At 45.9% G+C, this 20,869-nt stretch overlaps 1 protein-coding gene and 1 pseudogene across 3 annotated transcripts in view; one reads left to right on the forward strand and one right to left on the reverse strand.

Annotated features, from left to right (window-relative positions):
* Positions 1–913: 913 nt before the first annotated feature.
* LOC135915479 (uncharacterized) overlaps positions 914–20,869 on the reverse strand; it is a 43,569-nt gene continuing 23,613 nt past the window's right edge. For all 3 annotated transcript variants that reach the window (XM_070531303.1, XM_065448573.1, XM_070531304.1), the window contains exon 6: positions 914–5,013. In XM_070531303.1, the coding sequence (XP_070387404.1) occupies positions 4,676–5,013 (338 nt within the window). In that variant the 3' untranslated portion in view covers positions 914–4,675. The remainder of the gene's footprint in view (positions 5,014–20,869) is intronic.
* LOC135916538 (U2 spliceosomal RNA) lies at positions 15,070–15,212 on the forward strand (annotated as a pseudogene).

A 20,869-nucleotide genomic window follows, 5' to 3' on the forward strand; every position in this document is an offset into this window, starting at 1 on the left:
TGTCCTTGATTCATAGTACCACTTGGGCTGGGAAAAAGCTGTTTCCGTTGCATCGTCTTTCTCTCTCTCGCTTGCTATGTGAACGAGAACAAGGTGAACCAAGGGACCCGATTTTTGGTTATGACAACCATATGAATCCAACAGATAATGAAGCCAAGGAAAGCATAGGGGAAGTCATTTGTAGCATTAATTGAAGTGTAAGAAATGATAAAGGGAAATGAAAGTGGACAAAACACAACTTGCTGCAGGCGGAAGCCGAACCCACAACATTCGCACTACACGCGCCATGCACTACCAACTGTTCTATGGCAGCAGCTGTGTCAACGTCCGCATTCTTTGGTATTTATGTGTATTTCTTGGGTATTTAAACACACACACTCCCACACACGCGCGCGCGCGCACCCGCACGCACACAAGAATCGGTAATTCGGTGCGGAAGTCCGAATACACGATTTTGTAGCCTCTAAACCATTAGCAGGCAAGTCAAGTACTCAATGAACAATTAAAATGCAAGCGACTATACGACTATAACGTAAGGGGACGCGTGGATTCTTCTTTACGAGTCCTAAACTTACTCCTAAATCAAAACTAATACAAAATTAGACGCCGGAAATGCTCTTTTTTGCGGACGTAGAACAAGCGCCGCATGTACCAGAATCATGGATAAGCACAGCAAAAACAGTGTATCATTACAAGAACCTATGGGGCTGTATCAGTACAAGTTAACAAAAATGCCCGCAAATCGCCAATGCATATAATGAACAATGTGATCATATTTGCGTAAGCTATGATCAAATTGGTGATCATAGCCTGCCAAATAAGTAATCTTTCAGTGCTTGTGCCGGCGCAGGTGGAATTTTTTAAATTTTGAACTGAACTTTATTACGCACTGAGCTAAAGCATGTACAGGAAACACTTGAGAAAAATATGGTACCTTACCATCATGTTAGTATGAATACATACATTGAATACAAACAAAAACTAGTACATGCATAAATGAAAGACAATATTACTTTCTCTTTTTTTCATACATGGCAGAAGACACCTTGTATTATATGCAGCACAAAAGTTCAATAAATTGCAGAAATTAATACAATTATTTATGTTATTTATGTTGGCCTTATGTAAGGTTTTTGTTGTTTTACCCGAAGAGAAAGATTGTTGCACAAAATACTATTCACACTACATAGCCGTGTTTTCCAATATTCATAAACATTTTTTACTATAGTGGCTGCAAGAAGTCAAGGAATTTGCAGATTCGTGTTCTGAAGAGGAAAGACAAATACTGAATAGTTAAGTGAATAATTATTAGTCTTACAGTTGTACACCATCATCGAAGTTGTAGAGCTTAATAGCAGATGCCATAATAAGGTAGTAAAGAGAAGCTTACTAGGGGCCGCATAATTCAAACTCGACAAAAAACTAATGGCTTAGTTTTGCAGAACAAGTTGCTTCAAATATAGAAATCATATGTATAGACTTATTATTTTATACAATGCGATATCTCACTATAAAGAAGAGAGTGGTAGTTCTTAAAGACAACACAACAAATAACTTGCGACATTTCAACAGCAAGAAGCAGCCAGTGCAGAGCTTTTTACACAGCGAATGAATATGCACTGGGCGCAGGCCCGGCGTTACTCTACAAATGCCGGATGAAAGTTGGATGAACAGAAGTCAAATGACTCAGGCAGGCCGGCCGACGTTTCGATAAACGGACTTATCTATGTCAAAGGATGGCCTTGTGATCCTTTAGGTGTTAGCTTTAACTGGTTACTAGAGTGACGTCACGCGTGACTGTTATCGGCGGCAGCTAATCCGTTAAAACTAACGCGCCAAGGATGACAAAGCTGCCTTTGACAAAGATAGGTTCACCTATCGAAACGTTGGCCAGCATGTTTGAGGCACTTTACCCCCGTTTATTCAACTTTTTATACCACAGCGTGTTTCCATCTGTTGGCCCCCATCTTCACTTTAGATCTACCGACGCAGTCCCGATTGCACCAAAATTAGTTTGAGACGTTCTGGGGCGGTGGTATAATTCACATAAGTACTCGAAAAAACTTGAAAAAATCAGACCCATGTAGAGTAGACATCGGTAGGGCGAAATACAAGACCACGTTCGTGCCTCTTTGATCTCGCTGTACACGGGAAATCAGCATGTAATGCAACGCTCCAGTTCGACGCATATTAATACGGTTACTTCAAACCCGTGTAATGGGATTTTAATTTTTAAAAACTCTTCTGTAAAGTATTTAGGCAGCATATGACCTTATTTCGTGATTACCTGTAGTTACAGTGGATACTGAATGTACAGTCTCGGTGATCAAATAACACGTGACCTAATGCGATTAGTAGGTATTACTTATGGTTAGTTACTTACGATTAGTAGGTATTACGTTAGGTTTTAACAAATCGGATAACAGTGCACCAAACCTAGCGTACCTTTGCGAGAAAGTATCGTGTAATGGCAGTCCCCACATTACTGAATAACAACTTTGTTTAAAAACAACGATTCACAGTTCCTGCCAAAGATCTGTACAGATCCTGCCGGCCTGTCTCTCACAGAACCCGCAGAAGTGTCTTGAATTACCACGGTGAAATGTTTCTGGATCGCTAAGCAAACATGCCATGACAATGTAACTAACACCAATTAAGTAACATAAATTTATTAAGAAATATTGCGCGAACAGACAGCATGTAGTTCTAGAAAACATTTCCGTGCAGATTTGAAACCACGGGCTATAGGATAACAATCTTCCTCTCTGCCATATGCCTGATGATCCCAGTGTGAGCAACAAGGTGATGCATGCTCGGCCACAAGCCGTCGAGATTTCGATACTGTCCTCTCGTAAAACCAGAGGTATACTCACGCAAAGACAAACAGGGACCGTAATTATTGGACAGGTTTAGTACTACATTACGAAGCGTACCAGCACGCGCAAGAAAAAGAAAAAAGATGAGAAGAGAACAAAGAAAGAAAGGTCTGAAAGACAAGGAGGCACAAGATAGATAGGATTCGATTAGTCATAGATATACAGGGCACACTATTCAACACGGAAAAACAACAAAACCGCACATCCTATGGAGTACCGACCCCCCTGCCACAGAGGGTGCACACACACACACACACACACACACACACACACACACACACACACACACACACACACGCACGCACGCACGCACGCACACACACACACACACACACACACACACACGCACGCACGCACGCACGTACGCGCACGCACACACACACACACACACACGTAGCTCTTCTGGGAGAAATTTTCTATTTGGTTGAGCATTCATATCTGGGAATACAGTCCAGCGAGGGCTTCACTTGTTGCACATAACGGTCTTTCCAGTTGACGCCGTACATATACGACGCGAAGAAAATGCAAGACCTCTTGGATGAATCTCCATTATAGAGAAACGTAGTGCCGGTAAATCCGTTACAGAATAAATCAAAATTTGGAATGCATTAACTCATCCAATAGTTCATTTTACTAAGGTCACCGGTGTAAACTGGGGATTACGTCAACCATACACTCTTAAAAAGTTTACACTCTTAGGGGCTTATCTTGTCCAACAACGATAATCGTCATCTGCCTTGCTTGCGTTTCCTTTCTTGAAAACTCGACGCTCGCTACTTTCCTGTCGAGAATGCTTTGTCAGGCTGATAAAGCGCAAGCCGTTCGTGACTTGGAAGTACCGGGCTCGCAGCGTTAAAGAAAGGAAATGCGGTCAAGACAGGTGACGATTATCGTTCTAGGACAAAATACGACCCAAGTGGTGTAAACTTTTTTAAGAGTGTAACGTTTTTCAGCTGCTTCTACATCCTGAGGTCAGTGTCATTATGTGCAGCAAGGAGGATGCTGAACAAAACCAGCGAGAACACAGACGAAATGTACAACGCAACATACCTGGAAAACCTACCTCCTTCTGACTGTAAACCATACATTCTTTTTCACCAGACAAAAAAAAAGATCACCGACGATTACGATACTCCGAATGCGAAACGTGAACGCAGCTCTATACATGTTTTCACTTCGCGATATATTGGCTGGCGCGGACAATCTGTCTTGTGCGGCACATTGTAAACGCAGCGAAGTGCGGCGCGACTGCCTCGCTAATCGGGGGATCGCGAGAGGCAGCGCGTGGGTGACGCACGGGCGTGATTCACAGTAGCCGCCGCAGACAGACCTCAGCTCATATAGCGCTTTGTTTCCATATGTGGTATCGGTGGACGCGCTCACCGCATGCCATCAGTGAGCACGTGACGGCGCGCTACTCTGGCGCCATCTCCTAGCGGTCGTCACCGCAGAGCCCGTTTTGCGCGGCACTACGCTTTTTTCCCACGCTTTCGCCATACCCTCCTTCTCCGATTTCCTCCTTGCGCTCTCTTCCCAGGCGTCGACTTTCATGCGCCGCTGCGCTCCGCGTTCGCTCTTTCATCCTTCGCTGAGCTCGTTCGCTCGGTTACGCCGAGGGACGACGCCGACGCTAAACGCTGGAACGGGCGCCTAAGAGCTGTGCTCTAAAAATAATAAAAGACAAACAGTGCCAGAACAGACAGACATGACCGGTTGGCTTATGGGTATGTCTCACAACGGAACATGAAAGAAAGCTTGAGCATTTTCGTCCCCTTGCATTTGGGCATGTACACCAAAGGTCACAGAGAGTGCATTGAGATCACGGGTTGTCCCGCGGCCTCTGGCGGCCAGCGGTTGCAACGGCGAATGGCGTGCGCAGTCCACTGATGCCGGGCGAGCGCGTCGGTGCGCGTGTAGCGGTGGCCGCAGCCGGGCTGGCTGCAGACGTGCACACGCTTGTGCGCTTCGTCCAGGTGCGTCTTGCGATGCTTGTTGAGGTGGTCCTTGCGCGCAAACCGCTTGGCGCACACATCGCACGCGTGCGGCTTGTCGCCGCTGTGGATGCGCCGGTGACGAGTCAGCTCCTCGTTGCGCGCGAACGCCCGCTCGCACGCCTCGCACTTGTACGGCCGCTCGCCTGCAGGGGAGAAGGCAGAGGCACTCGTTGAGCCTCTTTTCCACCACTCGTGCGCTATAAGACTGGAGTGGCGTATTGTGGTTCTGGATTGTCTGGCGATATTGCAGCATTCGTGGATGTATACTCCGTATCGAATGTGCGTGACTGCCTGTCAAACGGGAACATTTAGAGACTTAGCGAGTAACCCTCACTTTTCTGTACAGGATATCTGTGCTTCTAGCCTCTTTCGCGGACAGAACGAGGAGTTAGTGCAGCCTAAAAATGCGGGCCGATCCCGAATGTTGTGCAATCGAAAAATTTAAGCAGCCCTACGCTCCTCCTACTGCCGCCTCTCGATCACATGAGGGGTGCCGCGAGCGAGTGATGTGCGCAGTTACTCCACAACGTTCTCACCCACAAGTCTCTAAGGAAGACAATGTCTTTGATCGACGTGAACTATAGGTTGAATCGCCCTCCAACTTTGTGTTACACCTGCTGCAATGCAATAACGCCCATGTGTTTACACTTCGATTGTACGTTACAGAACTGAACAATAATCGTCATCTGCCTTGCTTGCGTTTCCTTTCTTGAAAACTCGGCTCTGGCTACTTTCCTTTCGAGAATGCTGCGTCACACTGATAACGTGCATGCCGTTCGTGACTGGGAAGTACCGGACTCGCAGCCTTAAAGAATGGAAACGCGGGCAAGACAGATGACGATTATTGTTGTGGGACAAGATACGCCCCGAAGGGTGTAAATTTTTCTAGGAGTACATGCTGATAACTGGCATGCCGTTCGTGACTTGGAAGTACCGGGATCGCCACGTTAAAGAAAGAAAATGCGAACAAGATACAGTTGTGTCACTCTAAAAACAGTTGCACCCTTTGGGGTGTATATTTGTCCCACAACAATAATCGTCATCTGTCTTGCCCGCGTTTCCTTTCTTTAACGCTGCGAGCCCGGTACTTCCCAGTCACGAACGGCATGCGCGTTATCAGTGTGACGCAGCATTCTCGACAGGAAAGTAGCGAGCGCCGAGTTTTCAAGAAAGGAAACGCAAGCAAGGCAGATGAAGATTATTGTTGTGGGACAAATATACACCCCAAAGGGTGCAAACTGTTTTTAGAGTGTGTGGCAAAAGGGGTGTAATTTTGCTGAAGAGTGTACGATGTGATGTTTTATATTTTATTTGGCGCTGATGAAATTGCGCGTAAAACCTAGAGGCTGTTCAGTTACAGTCGGCACAGCACGCGATAAGCACTTCCAAACAGCTGAGCACGAAGGCCGCAGTGAAAGCGTTGGGATGGCAGAGATAGGCTGAAGAGGACTCGAATAAAAAAAAGACCGGCAGCGAAGGCGAGAGAGGCTTCGCGTCACCCGCTTTGTCGCGGTTGATAAGGAAGTGAGCTGCACAATATTATCGCTCGCCACCACGATGAGAGTGCTCTGAATTTCCGCGTAAGCAATGGCAGACGCACCTTCTCGCCCAAACATATTTATTCTTGTTTAATTTTTTTTTTCAATTCTTATTTCTGCACGAACGACCTCGACGTTCGGGGTACGCACCTCCTCTCCAACGCGCCGCCGATTGCCGGACCCAGATAACATCGCCGTGGCTACTCTCCAGTTTCGGTTTTAACAATCGATGAGATTAGATTAACAACATATGTGGAGCTGCTCACCGTCACTGAGTTGACGAGGAGTAAATGAGCGTTGGAAAGCGAGAGATACAAGCTGCAGTGCGTTAGCGTCCTTTCGGTGTCCATTGTATACTCATTTAGGTTATACTTCGTGCCTACAATTCATACTGCGTTCTGGCTTTTCTCGATGCGGGCTGAGCTATCAGATCCCATCGTATGCGGATACATGGAGATGTCACGTAATTCTAAGCCCATTCAAGTATATCAGAAGCCACCATTGGTGGAGGTGTTGCCGCTACTGCTAAAATATAAGTCATTGAAGTGCGCCTTAATAGAAAAGGGACTTTCATGATGGTCGCACTACACAAAATATTATGAGCAAGGCAGTTAGTTGGAAAAGGTCAAGAACGCAATCCTCGAAAGAGCAAGGCTTAATTAGTTCGCACTTAGAAAGACAGGGCAAAAGTAATAACAGACGCCGGATAATGTCGGGAAATGGGTACGGAGGTGAGAAAGTTCAGACAGGAGATAATTGGTGGAATCCGTGTCAACGAAGCGTAGTTGCGGTAAAAGTAAATACAGGAGAGTGCAAAATATTTTCGGATGTTCCGTGCAACATAGTCAAAAATCGTGCGCGTAGTACCGCGCTTGCTGGCTGATATCCAAAAGCGACGACACAGAAATTGCTATAGGCGCCGTGTCCTGCCGCGGACAGAAGTTTTTGGGTCATGGCTGCCACGAAAACAAATAAACGCAACCTAGCGACGCAGCTCGAAGTTGATAGTCGCGGCCTGAATTTCTCCGAGTATCTCAAAGCATGGCACCTCCCTATTTTAGGCCGTGCGCCTACATCTCAGCAGTGTTTCATTTTTATCGTGACAACGTGGTCGTTAAACATGTTCATCCATGATAATACGTAAAGATGCCTTCAGGATTGTAAATTTAAGCACAGCTTTTAACGTTTGCTAAGCGTCCAGCGAAATGTCGACCATTACACTGTAGAAGCAAAAAAAAAATGTGTTTTTCTCACTGAACTTATTTTCGCGTTCATTGGAAGATGCCACTGCTCCAACCGATCGTCTCGAGGCTCCTTCTGCTCATACCTCTGCAGCTGAAAGCCTCCGTCATAGCATCACTGAGATGACAAAAAAGAAAAGAAAAAAACTAAGAGACAGAAGTTAAAAGACAAGGTCCCCCCCTTTTTTTTCTACGTCCTTGACAATCAGTAAATCATATCAGCTATAGCCCTGATCAAGGCAAACAACGACGCGCGGTCTCCAACTCTCTCGCCTCGTGCACCCGCAAATGCCTATCAGCATGGGAGTAAAATGGAGCCCACGGCCTTATTGATCGCCTCGATGCGCGTTCACAATACGGTAGCAGAACGTGTGTCGAGTGCCTAACCGCGGCAGACAACGCCAACAGGTGGGCCCTGCTGCGTTGACACGAGCGGCGATTCGAGCCGGCGCTGTTGTCTGCACGCGCCAAGGCAAACGCGCTGCTTCCGAGGGAATGCAGGCTGCGCGACGTCACCAGCAGAAAGAGATACGCCGAGAAGGAACGATGACATCGAAAGATATTCAAAAACGCGAAGGACTCGCAAAGCCAGCGTGGCAGTTTCGTGCCCGCAAATAACCTTGGAGCCAAGAAAATTTGGCAGGGTTCACTGCTCTCTGTCGAACACACATACACACAAACACAAAGAAAAAGGCAGAAAAAAATAAGAAAGAAACAAAGAAAGAATGAAAAAGAAACTACAAGATCGGTGGGGGACTCCTCATTCATTACCACCACCTGGGCTTCCTTAACGTCCACGGTACACGGACTGCTCCAGTCCTGAGAATGCGTTCCAAGTGGATACGCCTTGCGAACTCACTACCTACAATATTCGTAGATTAAAATATGTGCCGTAGAATATTCAATAGAAAATTTCATTAGCGTAATTGTGCTAATTATTCACTTAAGCATTTTAATTTCTCGTAGAAGTAATGGCCGCCCCATCGAGTAATTTAGATCAAGATCAAAGGTTAGAATTGTGCTATCTGCCAAGGGCAATTTTTTTAAAAATTGGTGCAGCTAAAAAAAAAACTGTGTGTGTGTGTGTGTGTGTGTGTGTGTGTGTGTGTGCGTGCGTGCGTGTGTGTATGTGCGTGCGTGTGTGTGTGTATGTGCGTGCGTGTGTGTGCGTGTGTGTATGTGTGTGTCTGTGTGTGTGTGTGTGCGTGTCTGTGTGTGTGTGCGCGTGCGTGTGTGTGTGTGCGTGTGTGTATGTGTGTGTGTGTGTGCGTGCGTGCGTGCGTGCGCGTGTGTGTGTGTTGTCAATAATTTGAATTGGGCAATTATGAAGTCTCGTCACTGTGACGAGCGTTTCCACGCAAAACAGGCACATATTCAATGAATTGAAGGCGAGCTGGTGCAATGACGAAAACCGTATCCGATGAATCCGACCAACAAGGCATTTCACGAGAGCCAGTTACGGATAAATGAAAAACAGGGTCCCATAGCTAACAGTTGAAATACATTCATAGCTACGTTCAAGAGCTTGAGCTTGGTGTCTTAAACGGGCAGTGAGGTCTTTCTAATCCAATTTATTTATTTGAATCAATCAATACTTGTTATGAATACAGCAGTTGTAGTAATTACGAGAATATACAGAAGAAGGTCCCAAGGTTACAAGCCGTAGGTGGGTAATGCGTTAAAATCTATTACAGCGAACAAATAATAAAGACTAAAATTAAGATGTTACCATGCAACTACAAAATCAACATCGCAAATTTCAATGGCTAGCATGAAAAATGTGTTAAATACCACGTACAAAGCACAAAATAACAGGAAGAAGTTCGTGACAAGATTCGACGATGTAATTAATGGGCACTTGCTTCGTCTCATGGAGACCGATGCTATTTGGCAGAACTTTCACTGGGGCAATATAACGCGACTGACACAATATACCCCCTCCGAAAAAAGAAAAAAAAAACGGCGACTGGTTTCATGGAGTTCATTATTGTGTTGCTGTGTTCCCTGGCTAGGTGGGTGTGCGTAGACACTTCACAAGTCAGTAGCCAAACTGACGCCACCGTAAAATGTCTTCAGGGTCTGTGGTGACCGTTGTTCCAGCTGCTGTCAAGATATATATCGAAATCATGGCCTCTGCTCGTAACTGACGGTGCATATCTCCTTGAGATTTTGATTCCTCCTTAAAAAGAACGACCTCAGAAACACTTGAAATTCTTCGAACGACGTTTGTTGAGGAGTCACTGCGCCGCACGCAAGTATTTCAGTGTTCTTTTCTCCTCGTCGTTTCTGCCCTTAACCCATCCCCCGGTCCAGAGTAGCCTACCGGGCAGTTAATCTGGTTATACTTATTTGTCCTTTACCGCTTGTTTTCTCTTTCTCTCTCGAGTGGTTCCCTGGGGAGAAAGGAGCGTGGCAGACCGTGCATGCTCATCTTGGCCGACCTTGAACAAGTCGTACATATACGATACAGTCGAAAATGTTCGGCAAAATATCAACGAGAGTAGTCGCTACGCAAGTGACAAGAGTTGAGAAGCTACTGGTATGACTTGAATTTTGAGTGTTGACCTCGGAGTTGCCACGGACATTGTTCCCTGCGTGCTTACATAAGTCAAAAAGAAGAGAGAGAGAGAGAGAGAGAGAGAGACGAGGAACACTTGCCTAATTTTGTGTCAGGATATGGAAAAAATACATCCGAAGATATACCAAACCTTCTTTCTAAAATCATCACAGACGAAAGCTGGTGTTAGCAGTATGACTCTGAAACCAAACAGGTTTCGAACTAATTGAAAACACCTTCTTCACCAAGATTAAAAAAAAAAAAGCGATAAGGGCGCTGATCTGAAAACGATGGCCACCATTCCTCTCTTTTCTTATTCTTTTTTTTTCATCGGTGGTTGTGGAATTGTGCAGCGGGAATGTGTTTCTCCTGAACAGATTGTCAATCAGTAATTTTGATTTGAGATATTGCTGGGAGGAAATGTGCGAGGTCAACGCGCAAGACTGTGGAGTGCGCACAGCTGGTTTCTCCGCAACGACAGAGCACCAGGCAGCTCCCACTGCTTTGTCGGCAACGTGGTATTTAGCCTCTCAGTTCGGACATATGTACCGATACCAATAGGAATTATTTTGAAGGGAGGTAGGCGATTTTTTTTCTAAATGATTTTTTTTTTTTGGTGAGACTCAGTTTTTTGGGGAGTCTCCCCTCGTGGGGAACCAGGGCAACGTCAGTGCTTCGTCCGGTGTCCATAGCGGTCGGCGTACTACCACACTGTTGATGAAATGAAGTCAGCACAGGAGCTTGCCGCAAGTTTTCCGGCAACTTAGAACGAGAAATTAGAAACGAGAAGATTTTCGCGAATACACGCAAAGTGCGTCGAACGGGCAGTCGCGCAGCAATTTTGCGTGCAATTGCGGGCTTCTTTCATGCTCGGAAAAACACATTTCTGTAGCACGTACTGAGTAACAGAAAGCGGTATCGGGAGTTATTCATGTTGCTCTACAATTCTCTCATTGAAACTTTTCATCTAATTATAATATTATAGAAGTTTATTAATTAATTAGGTATAATTATGTAATTAGGCAGAGTGCAAAAAATAATCTGAATATTTCCAAGCGACGGCAAACAAGATTACCTTGGTTCTGTCCAGCTACGTGGAATGTGAATGTTTTTAAAATTTGGCTCAAGTTACGTGGGACACCCGATATACGTACATTATGCATGCACTGAGAAGGTAAAGCGCAAGGAAAAGCATGGCACCACGGAGAACATTACCTGTAGGAAATATAAAGTTTCCTAGCATGCATTGTTGAATAGTTTTAAGGGAATCATTACACGGGCAGAAAACACCAACACCGCGACGATGTTACTTAATAACAACGTGTGACGCGATCGTTGGCTCTGCTTTCGGTAATGAGAGGGGGCGGCCGAGAATAGACCGAACATTTGTAAAATGCCAACTAATGCTGGCCCGTATAACGAGTCACGCGCACGACATCGCCTCAGTGTAATCCAGCGCACTGGTTAGGTCCGCAAGCACGGAGGACGTTATAGTGAGAGCCCGTCGTCCGACAAGTACGGTCTTCCACCACTTGTTTATTTATTCGCCGTTGCGTCCTTTTCGCCGTCTTTTTCGTCGGCTGGGATATTATTAGCGAATTAGGTCACGACAATGTGACCACCCATTTTTGCTTTTTCGCGAACATATTTAGTAATGCAAAAAAAAAAGGTAAGGCGCGCAGACACGGACACAAGAGAAGTGGACAACACGAACGCCGACTATCAACTGATGGATGCACTGAGGCGAAAAAAAGAAAGAAAAATACACAAAACTCATCTGCGCATATTCTGCGCATTGCAGAGCATGCGCAGATGAATTTTGTGTCTTATTTCTTTTTTTCGTCTCAGTGCATCCTTCAGTTGATAGTCGGCGTTAGTGTTGTCCACTTCTCTTGTGTCCGTGTCTGCGCGCCTTACCTCTTTTTTTTTTCCATTATGAATCCTTACCAACTAGATCAGCTTTCTGTCGTCCATATTTAGTCTTGTGGGGAAATAAAACGAACCCTCGCGCAAAGAGAAAAAAAGAAAAGGTAACAATAAAAGGACAACTTTTTAGGGGGTGCATTGACTTACACAGAATGGACAGCAAAGGCAATAGATTTTGTTTGAGTACGAATGAACGCAGCCGCCGTAATTTTCTGCATCGTTGCTCGTCCACCTCTGTTTGATTCACGTTTTCGGAGCGAAATAAACAACACCCGTTGCGTATGTCTAGTGGCCGAAGCTTTAAGGCATGTCGAAAAACTATGTTTACGTAGTGGGGTGCTCAAATACCCGCAAAAAAAAACTTGCCGGCCACGCGATTCTTTTGCAATTCTTTTTGTAATGAACCAGAAGCTATGGACCATTTCTTTCTTTCTTGCCGGTGCTTCTCCTCCCTCCGCAGAATGTTCCTCATATTTCCAGTTGACTATCTGGGTTTAGCACTTACAGCACCAAACATTTTGTCCTTTGGTGTCCATGGTACAAGTCATGGGTCGATGATTACTGCTTTACACAAGTTCACTGAAGCGTCTGGAAAGTTACTCTGCTAGGGTACCGACCGTGGGGCACATTATCTTTTTTTCCTAAGTTATGTATAGGCCCTCTTAAAATTTGTGTTTCCATTTAGGTGCCTAATGCTTCGTTTTGAATGTTTGCCTTCCCCGATTTTGGTATCTTGTTGGGTGCACTCTTGAAGTAATCCAGTGTGGCCAATCCCTCCTGTGGGTGCGAGCCATGTTTTGAGGCAATCTAATCTGCAAGATACTTATTTCATTTCACCCTAATTTATTAAAAATAATTGATAACAATTCACCGCTGATAACTTCGCCGCCCGATTCATGGCCGATCCCCCTGCAGTGGGTTGCACCATTTCACTAGGGAACAATAAAAAGAACAACGACGCGATTCTAGTCATTCAAAAGACTAGCGCAAATAACAGGGACACAGACGGAGGAAGCGACAGGACGACTAGCGCACGTCCTGTCGCTTCCTCCGTCTGTGTCCCTGTCATTTGCGCTAGTCTTTTGAATAATGATGTCACAGCAACTAGCCCAGCTTTCTGCCTTGACCACTTAGTCATTCTCGCAAGGCCTCTTGAGCGGGAGCAATGGAAGTAATGGATCACCTCCGTTCGGCGGGAAGTTTCTTATCACGCTTTCTTTTGTCATCTCGTTGTTTTTTGCACTTGATCATGTTTGCACGGGTGGGATGAAGTTGATCACGGCCTACCCATGTTTGGTTAGGTTTGTCCTCAGTGCAGCATGCGGGTTCAAGGCATTTCGTTTATGCTCTGGATACCGCTTGCCGCCTTTACCGTTTGCCGCTTCTTTGCGTGTTGCTTCTACTAGGGCACACGACTGTACAAGTGCATCGTGTTGTGTGTTTGAGCTGCTGAGGCCTGCAAGGATTGATTTTGTTGGTTTTATGCGACCCATTAAATCGTCTCACCACCTGTCACGCAGTTTTAATTTTTGGATCTATTTTATGCGTGGCTTCGCGCATGTTGTACTGTTGGTAGTTGCTTCATGCAACATTGTTGTTGTACTGCTGCTTGTTGCTTCATGCAACATGGTTGTTGATAAGTGTAAATACAAGGTTTTCGCTTCTCCTCGCTTGTTAGGGACTTAAATCACGCCGTGTTTTAAATCTGCTCCTTTAGCAGATTTATTTCTTTTGCCCAGGGACATATTCTTGCTTAGAGAATGTGTTAGAAAAGACGTAGCTCAGAGCGAGGATTGCTGCTAGCTGCTGCATATGATATTACTGTTCGATTTTCGCTGAAAATTTTGCGCCATGTTTGCGAAGTCGTTACACCTTGACACTGTCTGAGCAGACTTAGCACGCAGAATGCCTTTCTGCGTGTGCATTTTGCACTCGTACGCCTCTTTTGAGGTGTAAGAGTGCAATGCCTACGCCGCAAAGGACTGAACCCGGCCTTGTGAATAGTGCCCATCTATCTACCGTGACCACGCTGCTTCGTCTTTAAATGCTTCAAATATGTCGGGTGGCTTCTTTCTTCCGTAACAATTGAAAAAATATGAGCCGCCATTCCACTCTGTGGAGGTGGATGACCAACGAAGCTGTAGCGCACCACACAGGGTTATACAAGGGTACATGTGTTTATTTCCATCATTTAGTAATGGCAGTGACGATAGCTTTATGATTACTGTGACGTACACTGATTGGTTCGGTTACAAAATTAGACAGATTCTTGGCCAAAGTTAAATCTATACGCGACCGTTGTTGAGTAGTTGAGTGACTTGTATTGGTGCATGTGGCACTTCAAACAAAACTCTTCTAGCACAAACTGAGTGAACCATTTCTTGCCTGGTTTTGAAATGTCCACATGATAGTCTCCAACGATGATCACAGGGTAGTGTCATCATGGATAACCCATGCAAAGTGCGTAGTCATGAACTTCTCGATATCCCACTTGGATGTGCCTGGATATATATACACAGTGGATATCTCAATGCCGTCTTTCGTTTGTACCGTACAGACAGCCCCACGGTCGGTGGCATCCTCCTCTTGTGAGTCAAGGGTGTACATACGTTAAGGTCCTTTGCGTGTATGGCAACGCCGCCTGCTCGTGAGTCCATGTGCTGTTCACAAACGACTGCAGCATGCCCATCGACTTGAACCAATGCATCTTGATTTATTTAGTTCATTTATGATTATTTATTATTACTATTATTGGGGGCGAAGTGCTTGAAGCTTTCTTCACCTCCACCACGGGTCGGCCCAGTTTCCACTATCTCCGGGATCGGCCCACGCTCACCTTTCTTATTGTTGACACACAAACACGAAAAATACATGGAAATCTTGATTATTATTATTATTATTATTATTATTATTATTATTATTATTATTATTATTATTATTATTATTATTATTATTATTATTATTATTATTATTATTATTATTATTATTATTATTATTGGGGGAGGAGTGCTTGAAGCCTACTTCACCTCCGCCGCGGGTCGGCCCGGTAGTGCACTATCTCCGGGATCGGCCCACGCTTTTTTATTGTTGACGTACGTACGGACACGAAAAATACATGGAACCCTAGCCATATACAGCGTCGCTGTAAGATACTATTAGGTTGGTAAGGCTTTAGTAGCAGGTCACTAAACGAATTTCAGATTGCGAGAACTGCAGCGGGAAGGACAGTTCGTCGACGTACTCAGCGGAAGTGCCGATCGGCGGCGCAGCGCTAGCTCGCGCTTTTATTCGCCGGTGCCTTTAGCGACTTCGTTGACTAGTGTACGCGTTTGCATAAACAAATTCATAATTTCTCTTCGTGAGGCGACTTTGACGGCACTTATTCGGCGATGTCATGTGTATTAATCGGCAGCAAGATAAATACAATGTGTGCCGGCATCATACCGTACGGAGTCGTTTGAGACATATATGCCTGTGCCAATGATGTGTGCCTATTATTGAGGTATAGAAGCAGTACTACAGCAAGGGTAGAATTTAAATAAAAATGTCGATTGCTATATCCCATTCTTCAACAAAACGAAGTGGTTACTTAACACGAGCTCCGCTTCGTATAACTGGGCTTCGTGGCGCCTGTCTGCTGGACGCACCCGACACGTATGCAGACTGGTTTGTCCCAAACTCCGGTAACATCGTGTATATGTCTGCTCCTATAGAGGCCTGCGCCTTTCCTGCAGCTGTCCCCGCTCAAGAAGCGGTCTGGCACCCGAACAAAGTGGGAATCGCAGCCGCGAACTTTAGCCATCGTTTTTGCGAAGAGTTGTCTCCTACTACGTCCCGAGTGTAAATTTGGAGGCCGCCGCTAGGTGGCTATCAGTGGCACCTCTGTAGGCGGTGCTCTACGCGTATCGGCGGTGTTCTACGCGTGGTGGCGAGTTCGATTCCCATCTGCCACGGCCGCATTTCTCCCTATACGGCGTCGTCCACAGCCTGTGTGTTGCTTTGGGACACTAACCCGCCCCCCACATGCCTCTCGTCAATATGACGGCCTATATATAGTAGTTAAAATATTGAGTTTCCACGCAATCTATAGGCGTGGGTTTGAATCGCTCTAACTGTAAGAACATCTTTAAGCTCTGGCGTTCCCTTATTCGTATCACCATTTATGCAGAAATTACAACTTTTTATTGTCCCTCAAATACGGCAATTTCAAAAAAAAATATTTCTTCAAATGTGCTGCATTGTGTGCAGTTATGACAAGGACTTAGTAGGACACTTGTCACGGTTCGTAGGTACCTGTAGAATACATGGCGCATTAAAACTGTTTACTAGCAAGGTTAAAATCCTTAGTTCTGCCATCTCTGCTAATATGGCTGCGTGTTCGGTTTGCGTCATTATCTGGGCATTGTGATATTTGTGCATTATATTCGGCTCAAACCGCATTACACTCATATTTTTAACCAACATTCTTCAGATGCCGGAAGGTGACGTATGGGAAAATAACTGGGAAAGAAAGCATTGTTTTCGCTCAGTCGTATTTGAGGCAATAACCGCAGATATGCCGTTCAGCTCTCTAAGGTGTTGCATTCCGGATCAGTTTGTACTGACTATGTGTGCAGAGAGTAAGCGGGAATGTCTTCTGACTCGCTTGAACACGCCATGCGCGAACTTTTTAAATACTGTGCATCCAGACTACTGTAGAAATGACTTGTAAATACATTGAAACGTGAATTTCGTGCCTGAACAATGGGCTTAGATTTACCATGGTGTACTCTCGTACAGAAGACAAGCGTGCGACATTGACCAAAATTACATTATATAAACAAAGGTGTACTCGATGTTCAGTGTACATCGTGCACACTTCTCATCCTGCGTGATATACACGCCTATAACCAAATGCAAGCTAGCCGAGAACGCCGTTTTTTTTTTCTAAACGCTCGCGTATAGCTCAAAATAACCGCCCTATGGCTATGTGTTATAGTGACAGCTTTTGAAATGAACTATAACGTCGGTTTGAGTGAGCTTGAGTGCAAAGCTTGAGTGATCTCCACTGTTACGATTAAGACACTCATGTTACACGACGGACAAGTCACGTACACCTCACCCTCACTCCTGCGATCGCGCTGCACGCAAGTGCAGAAATGGAGGTCGTGCCGGCGAGTGCATGGCGCATGGTCGCCGAGCGCGTGCGCGACCGACGCAGCAGGCACACGTTCTGGCGCCCCGCCAAAGCTTGGGAAGCGACACGTTTCGAGACTAGTTTGGCGTTATCGACAAGAACCATGTGCTCACGTCACAAGCGCGTGCCTGAACGCTTGGTCGCGATGAGGCTGCTGTGGCGAGCTGGAGGCTAACGCAGGATCACTTGTATAGGCGACAAAATCGTCGACACATTCGTCCAGCACGCGCGTAAGCACTGCTATAGCGCCGTCTGCGCGGGTACCTGTGTGCACCCGGAGGTGGCCCACGAGCTCCCCGTTGCTGAGGAAGGAGACGCCACAGTAGGAGCACTGGAGGCGCTTGACCCTGACCGGACGGAAGGCCGAATTGGGCGACGGAGCCAGGCCCACAGGCGGGCGGCAAGCGTCAGGCGGCCGCGGCGCCTCGTCGACGGCGCTTCCCTCGAGGCGCGAATCCGCGCCGCCGTGCAGGTCGACGACGGCTGGCGCGAAGGGCCTCCAGAAGACCACGTCCTCCGCAGGGACGCGCTGCCCGAGGGCGGTCGAGAGGCCCCATCCTTCCATGGCCAGTACGCACCGTCCCATCGGCGCCGCGGCCCGAGCGATGTGCCGCGAGCGACAACCCCTTCCCAGATTATGCTTTATGAAGGCTTATTTCGGGGCGTGAAGCCAAGCCCACCGGCGTCGATAGAGTCTCTTCTTTAACGAGCGCTTTCAGGCTCGATAAGGGAACAATAAGCGAGACGCGGGCTATCTCGCGGCTCGAGTGGCATCCTCACGTAAAACAAGAGGCCTCGCTCTCGCTCCCCCACTGACAACCTGGTGTTTTGTCTATGTTTTCACTTGCGCTCATATCGGAATCGAATTGATTGACAGCAACCTCTCGCGCGGAACGGTCGTGGTCACGTGCGGAGCGATCTCACGTCAAATGTCGACCACTTCCTGGCGCCTGGGCAAAATGATCAGTGCGCGAAATAACCGCTCCTTCCACGTGCATATCGGCAATTCGCTCTAAAGGACACATTTGTCGATTTTCTGCATATGTACGCTTGGTGGACTGAGGTTTCGAGAGTCGTTGCCGTATACAATCGAAACGAGGAGGCGAGCGTTGACGCTGTCGACAATGTTACGATTGTTGTTAACTCTTGCGGCGATTCTTCGAGTCGTTATGCCTTAATTTCACAGGCATGGAAAGTTGGCTAGGTTTGTTATAGGCAGCATAATAAATGTCTACCCAGTGAAAACACGGACGCAACGAAGACGTCGACAGGACGAGCGCTAGCCTTGTCGACTTCCTTATTTATTTATTCTTTCGCTCGCGTTTTCCGAGGTAATCCGCCACGTCAGCATCAAACTGACATGTGAAGTACGTTGTATGGTGCATACGTATATACTCGTACTCCTCAGAGTTTGTGAAAGGCATGCAGCCGCACAATGCAGTGAAGGATGACGCGACGTTAATTTGCGGTGTATCGTGCACACTATGTCACCAATAATTCAAGCATACTTTTTGCATAACAAAGAAGCGCAGTCTTAAGGACCCCTGTTAACACTAGCTAAAAAGTGTAGGAGGAGGTGCTTCTGCTTCCTCTTCTAGAATCTACACGAGGAACCCACTTCGTAATATATTCCGCAGTATCACTTCTGCCAAGCTGGGAATGAAAAGCGCGAGAGGCCCAGTACATTTCTAAGGCTTATTAGCCCCGAGAACGAACACGAGCGGCGCTGCGAGCGCCGCTCGCGTGACGTCAGGGCACGGACTCGCGCCTGTCGTCTGCTACAGTTCGTGCGTTGTACGGGCGCTTTCTGCGGTGTTTTCGTTTGTTCGCCCTGGTTCTCTCTGCTTGTATACTTATGGTGGTCATCTCAAATATATTTTTATGACGTCTTCCTTTGCGAACATTTATTCAAAGAGCTAATTTCTTAGACAACAATGCAGCTCTCGAAGGCAACGCTACAGTGCCAGCCGAAGCGACGCAGACCAGCCCATTGCGGGTTTTTCATACGCGGATAGACATTCGCCAAAGCATAGCCTATAGGAATCCAGTTATGATACCATACCTGCCGCGGTGCAACAAGTATGTCAGAAAGCTGGCTATATATGACTTCTACTGCAGTTACGTTGATTTTATTCCGCTAAAACAGGTTTGTTCACGACGAGTAGTTCATGGTATAATATCGAATTTTTGCATTTCCTCACAGAAACGCTCGGCAGTAGCACGGTGACTTAACTAATACTGGAGCTTAGATTCTACACGCCTCACTTGCTTCTTTAACTGCTTGTCAACATTAGGCGGTTCTTCACGTGTTTATTTTTTTTAAGCGGCGGAAATTTGAAGTAAAGTTAATGAAGGCTTACAGCTATTTACAGAGTACAAATAGAAATGTACCAATATATATTCCCTTTTCCGTGCTATACGTTCAACTCACCTCTTTAGAGCGCGTTTGTTAATGATTAATAATGCATGTTATGTTCCTCTTTTTTTGTCTATGTTACCAAGTGTATATCGTTTATTTATTTCAATGCCGCAGTGTGTTTTGCATTGTTATCGTGGAAATATTTCACTGTGCTTTCATACATTGTATAACTGCAATGTTTTATGGCCACTATATAGATGTAATTTATATGGCGCTTGATGTGTTACCCCATGCAGCCATATTGTACCTAAGAGGGTGAGATTACCTCAAGCCGCGTCTGTGCGGCTTTTTTCCCTCATCCACCTCCATTTACCACTCCTCTGTACATGTGTGTGTGTAAATGGAAATTAATCAATCAAATCAAATCAAACTCACTTGAGAAATTTACTGGTGCTTGTTGCTTGAGGAATATACATGACGAATCTGTTTGGCAAACTGACACAGGCTGCTCGGCCCAATTTTTTTAGTGAAGTATGCCTGCTGGACCACATAGCTGCAGCCAGAAAGCAGTGGAAGCGTCAATGACTAGTAGTATGGGACATATTGAAGATATCGAAATTCCCCCTGTGGAGGGTCAGAAATCAAGTGAAAGTATATGCAAGGCTTGTGGTGCTTTCTTTATGAATGTTTGCGATTGGATTGGAGCAAACTTAAATTAGCCTGCAAGGTTCTCTTTTAAGTACCGACGAAGCGAATAGTTATCCGTTTGTATAATTAAATAACGCTGGATCGAGACATGGTGAGACAAAAGGTGCTTGAATTTTCCTTTTGTAGGCAATCTAAGCTGCGTAGTAGTAGCTCGAGAATACTTTAGCCATTCCAGTTGGCACTGTAAAAAAAATGCTTTATGGTTTTAATTTGAAGTTGAAGTGAAGTGATGGGTTTCGCGAACATAGCGTGCCTCGCCATACGGACAGTCGATTGCTACCGTCACGTGATCAGGGGTGTGCCATATTGTCGATAATGGCTACTGAGGGCCACTATGATACATTTCATCACTTTCAATTGAGTGGCTGTCGATCTAAACAACGAAACTTTTCTCTCAGGTGATTGCTACTATGGTGTTTGTGAATTAACTATGTAAATACTCTACATGACACACCGTCGTGTTAGCAGCCATGAGCAATTCGTTTTTTGGAGGC

This window comes from Dermacentor albipictus, chromosome 1, assembly GCF_038994185.2.
Source record: "Dermacentor albipictus isolate Rhodes 1998 colony chromosome 1, USDA_Dalb.pri_finalv2, whole genome shotgun sequence".
Taxonomy (NCBI): Eukaryota; Metazoa; Arthropoda; class Arachnida; order Ixodida; family Ixodidae; genus Dermacentor; species Dermacentor albipictus.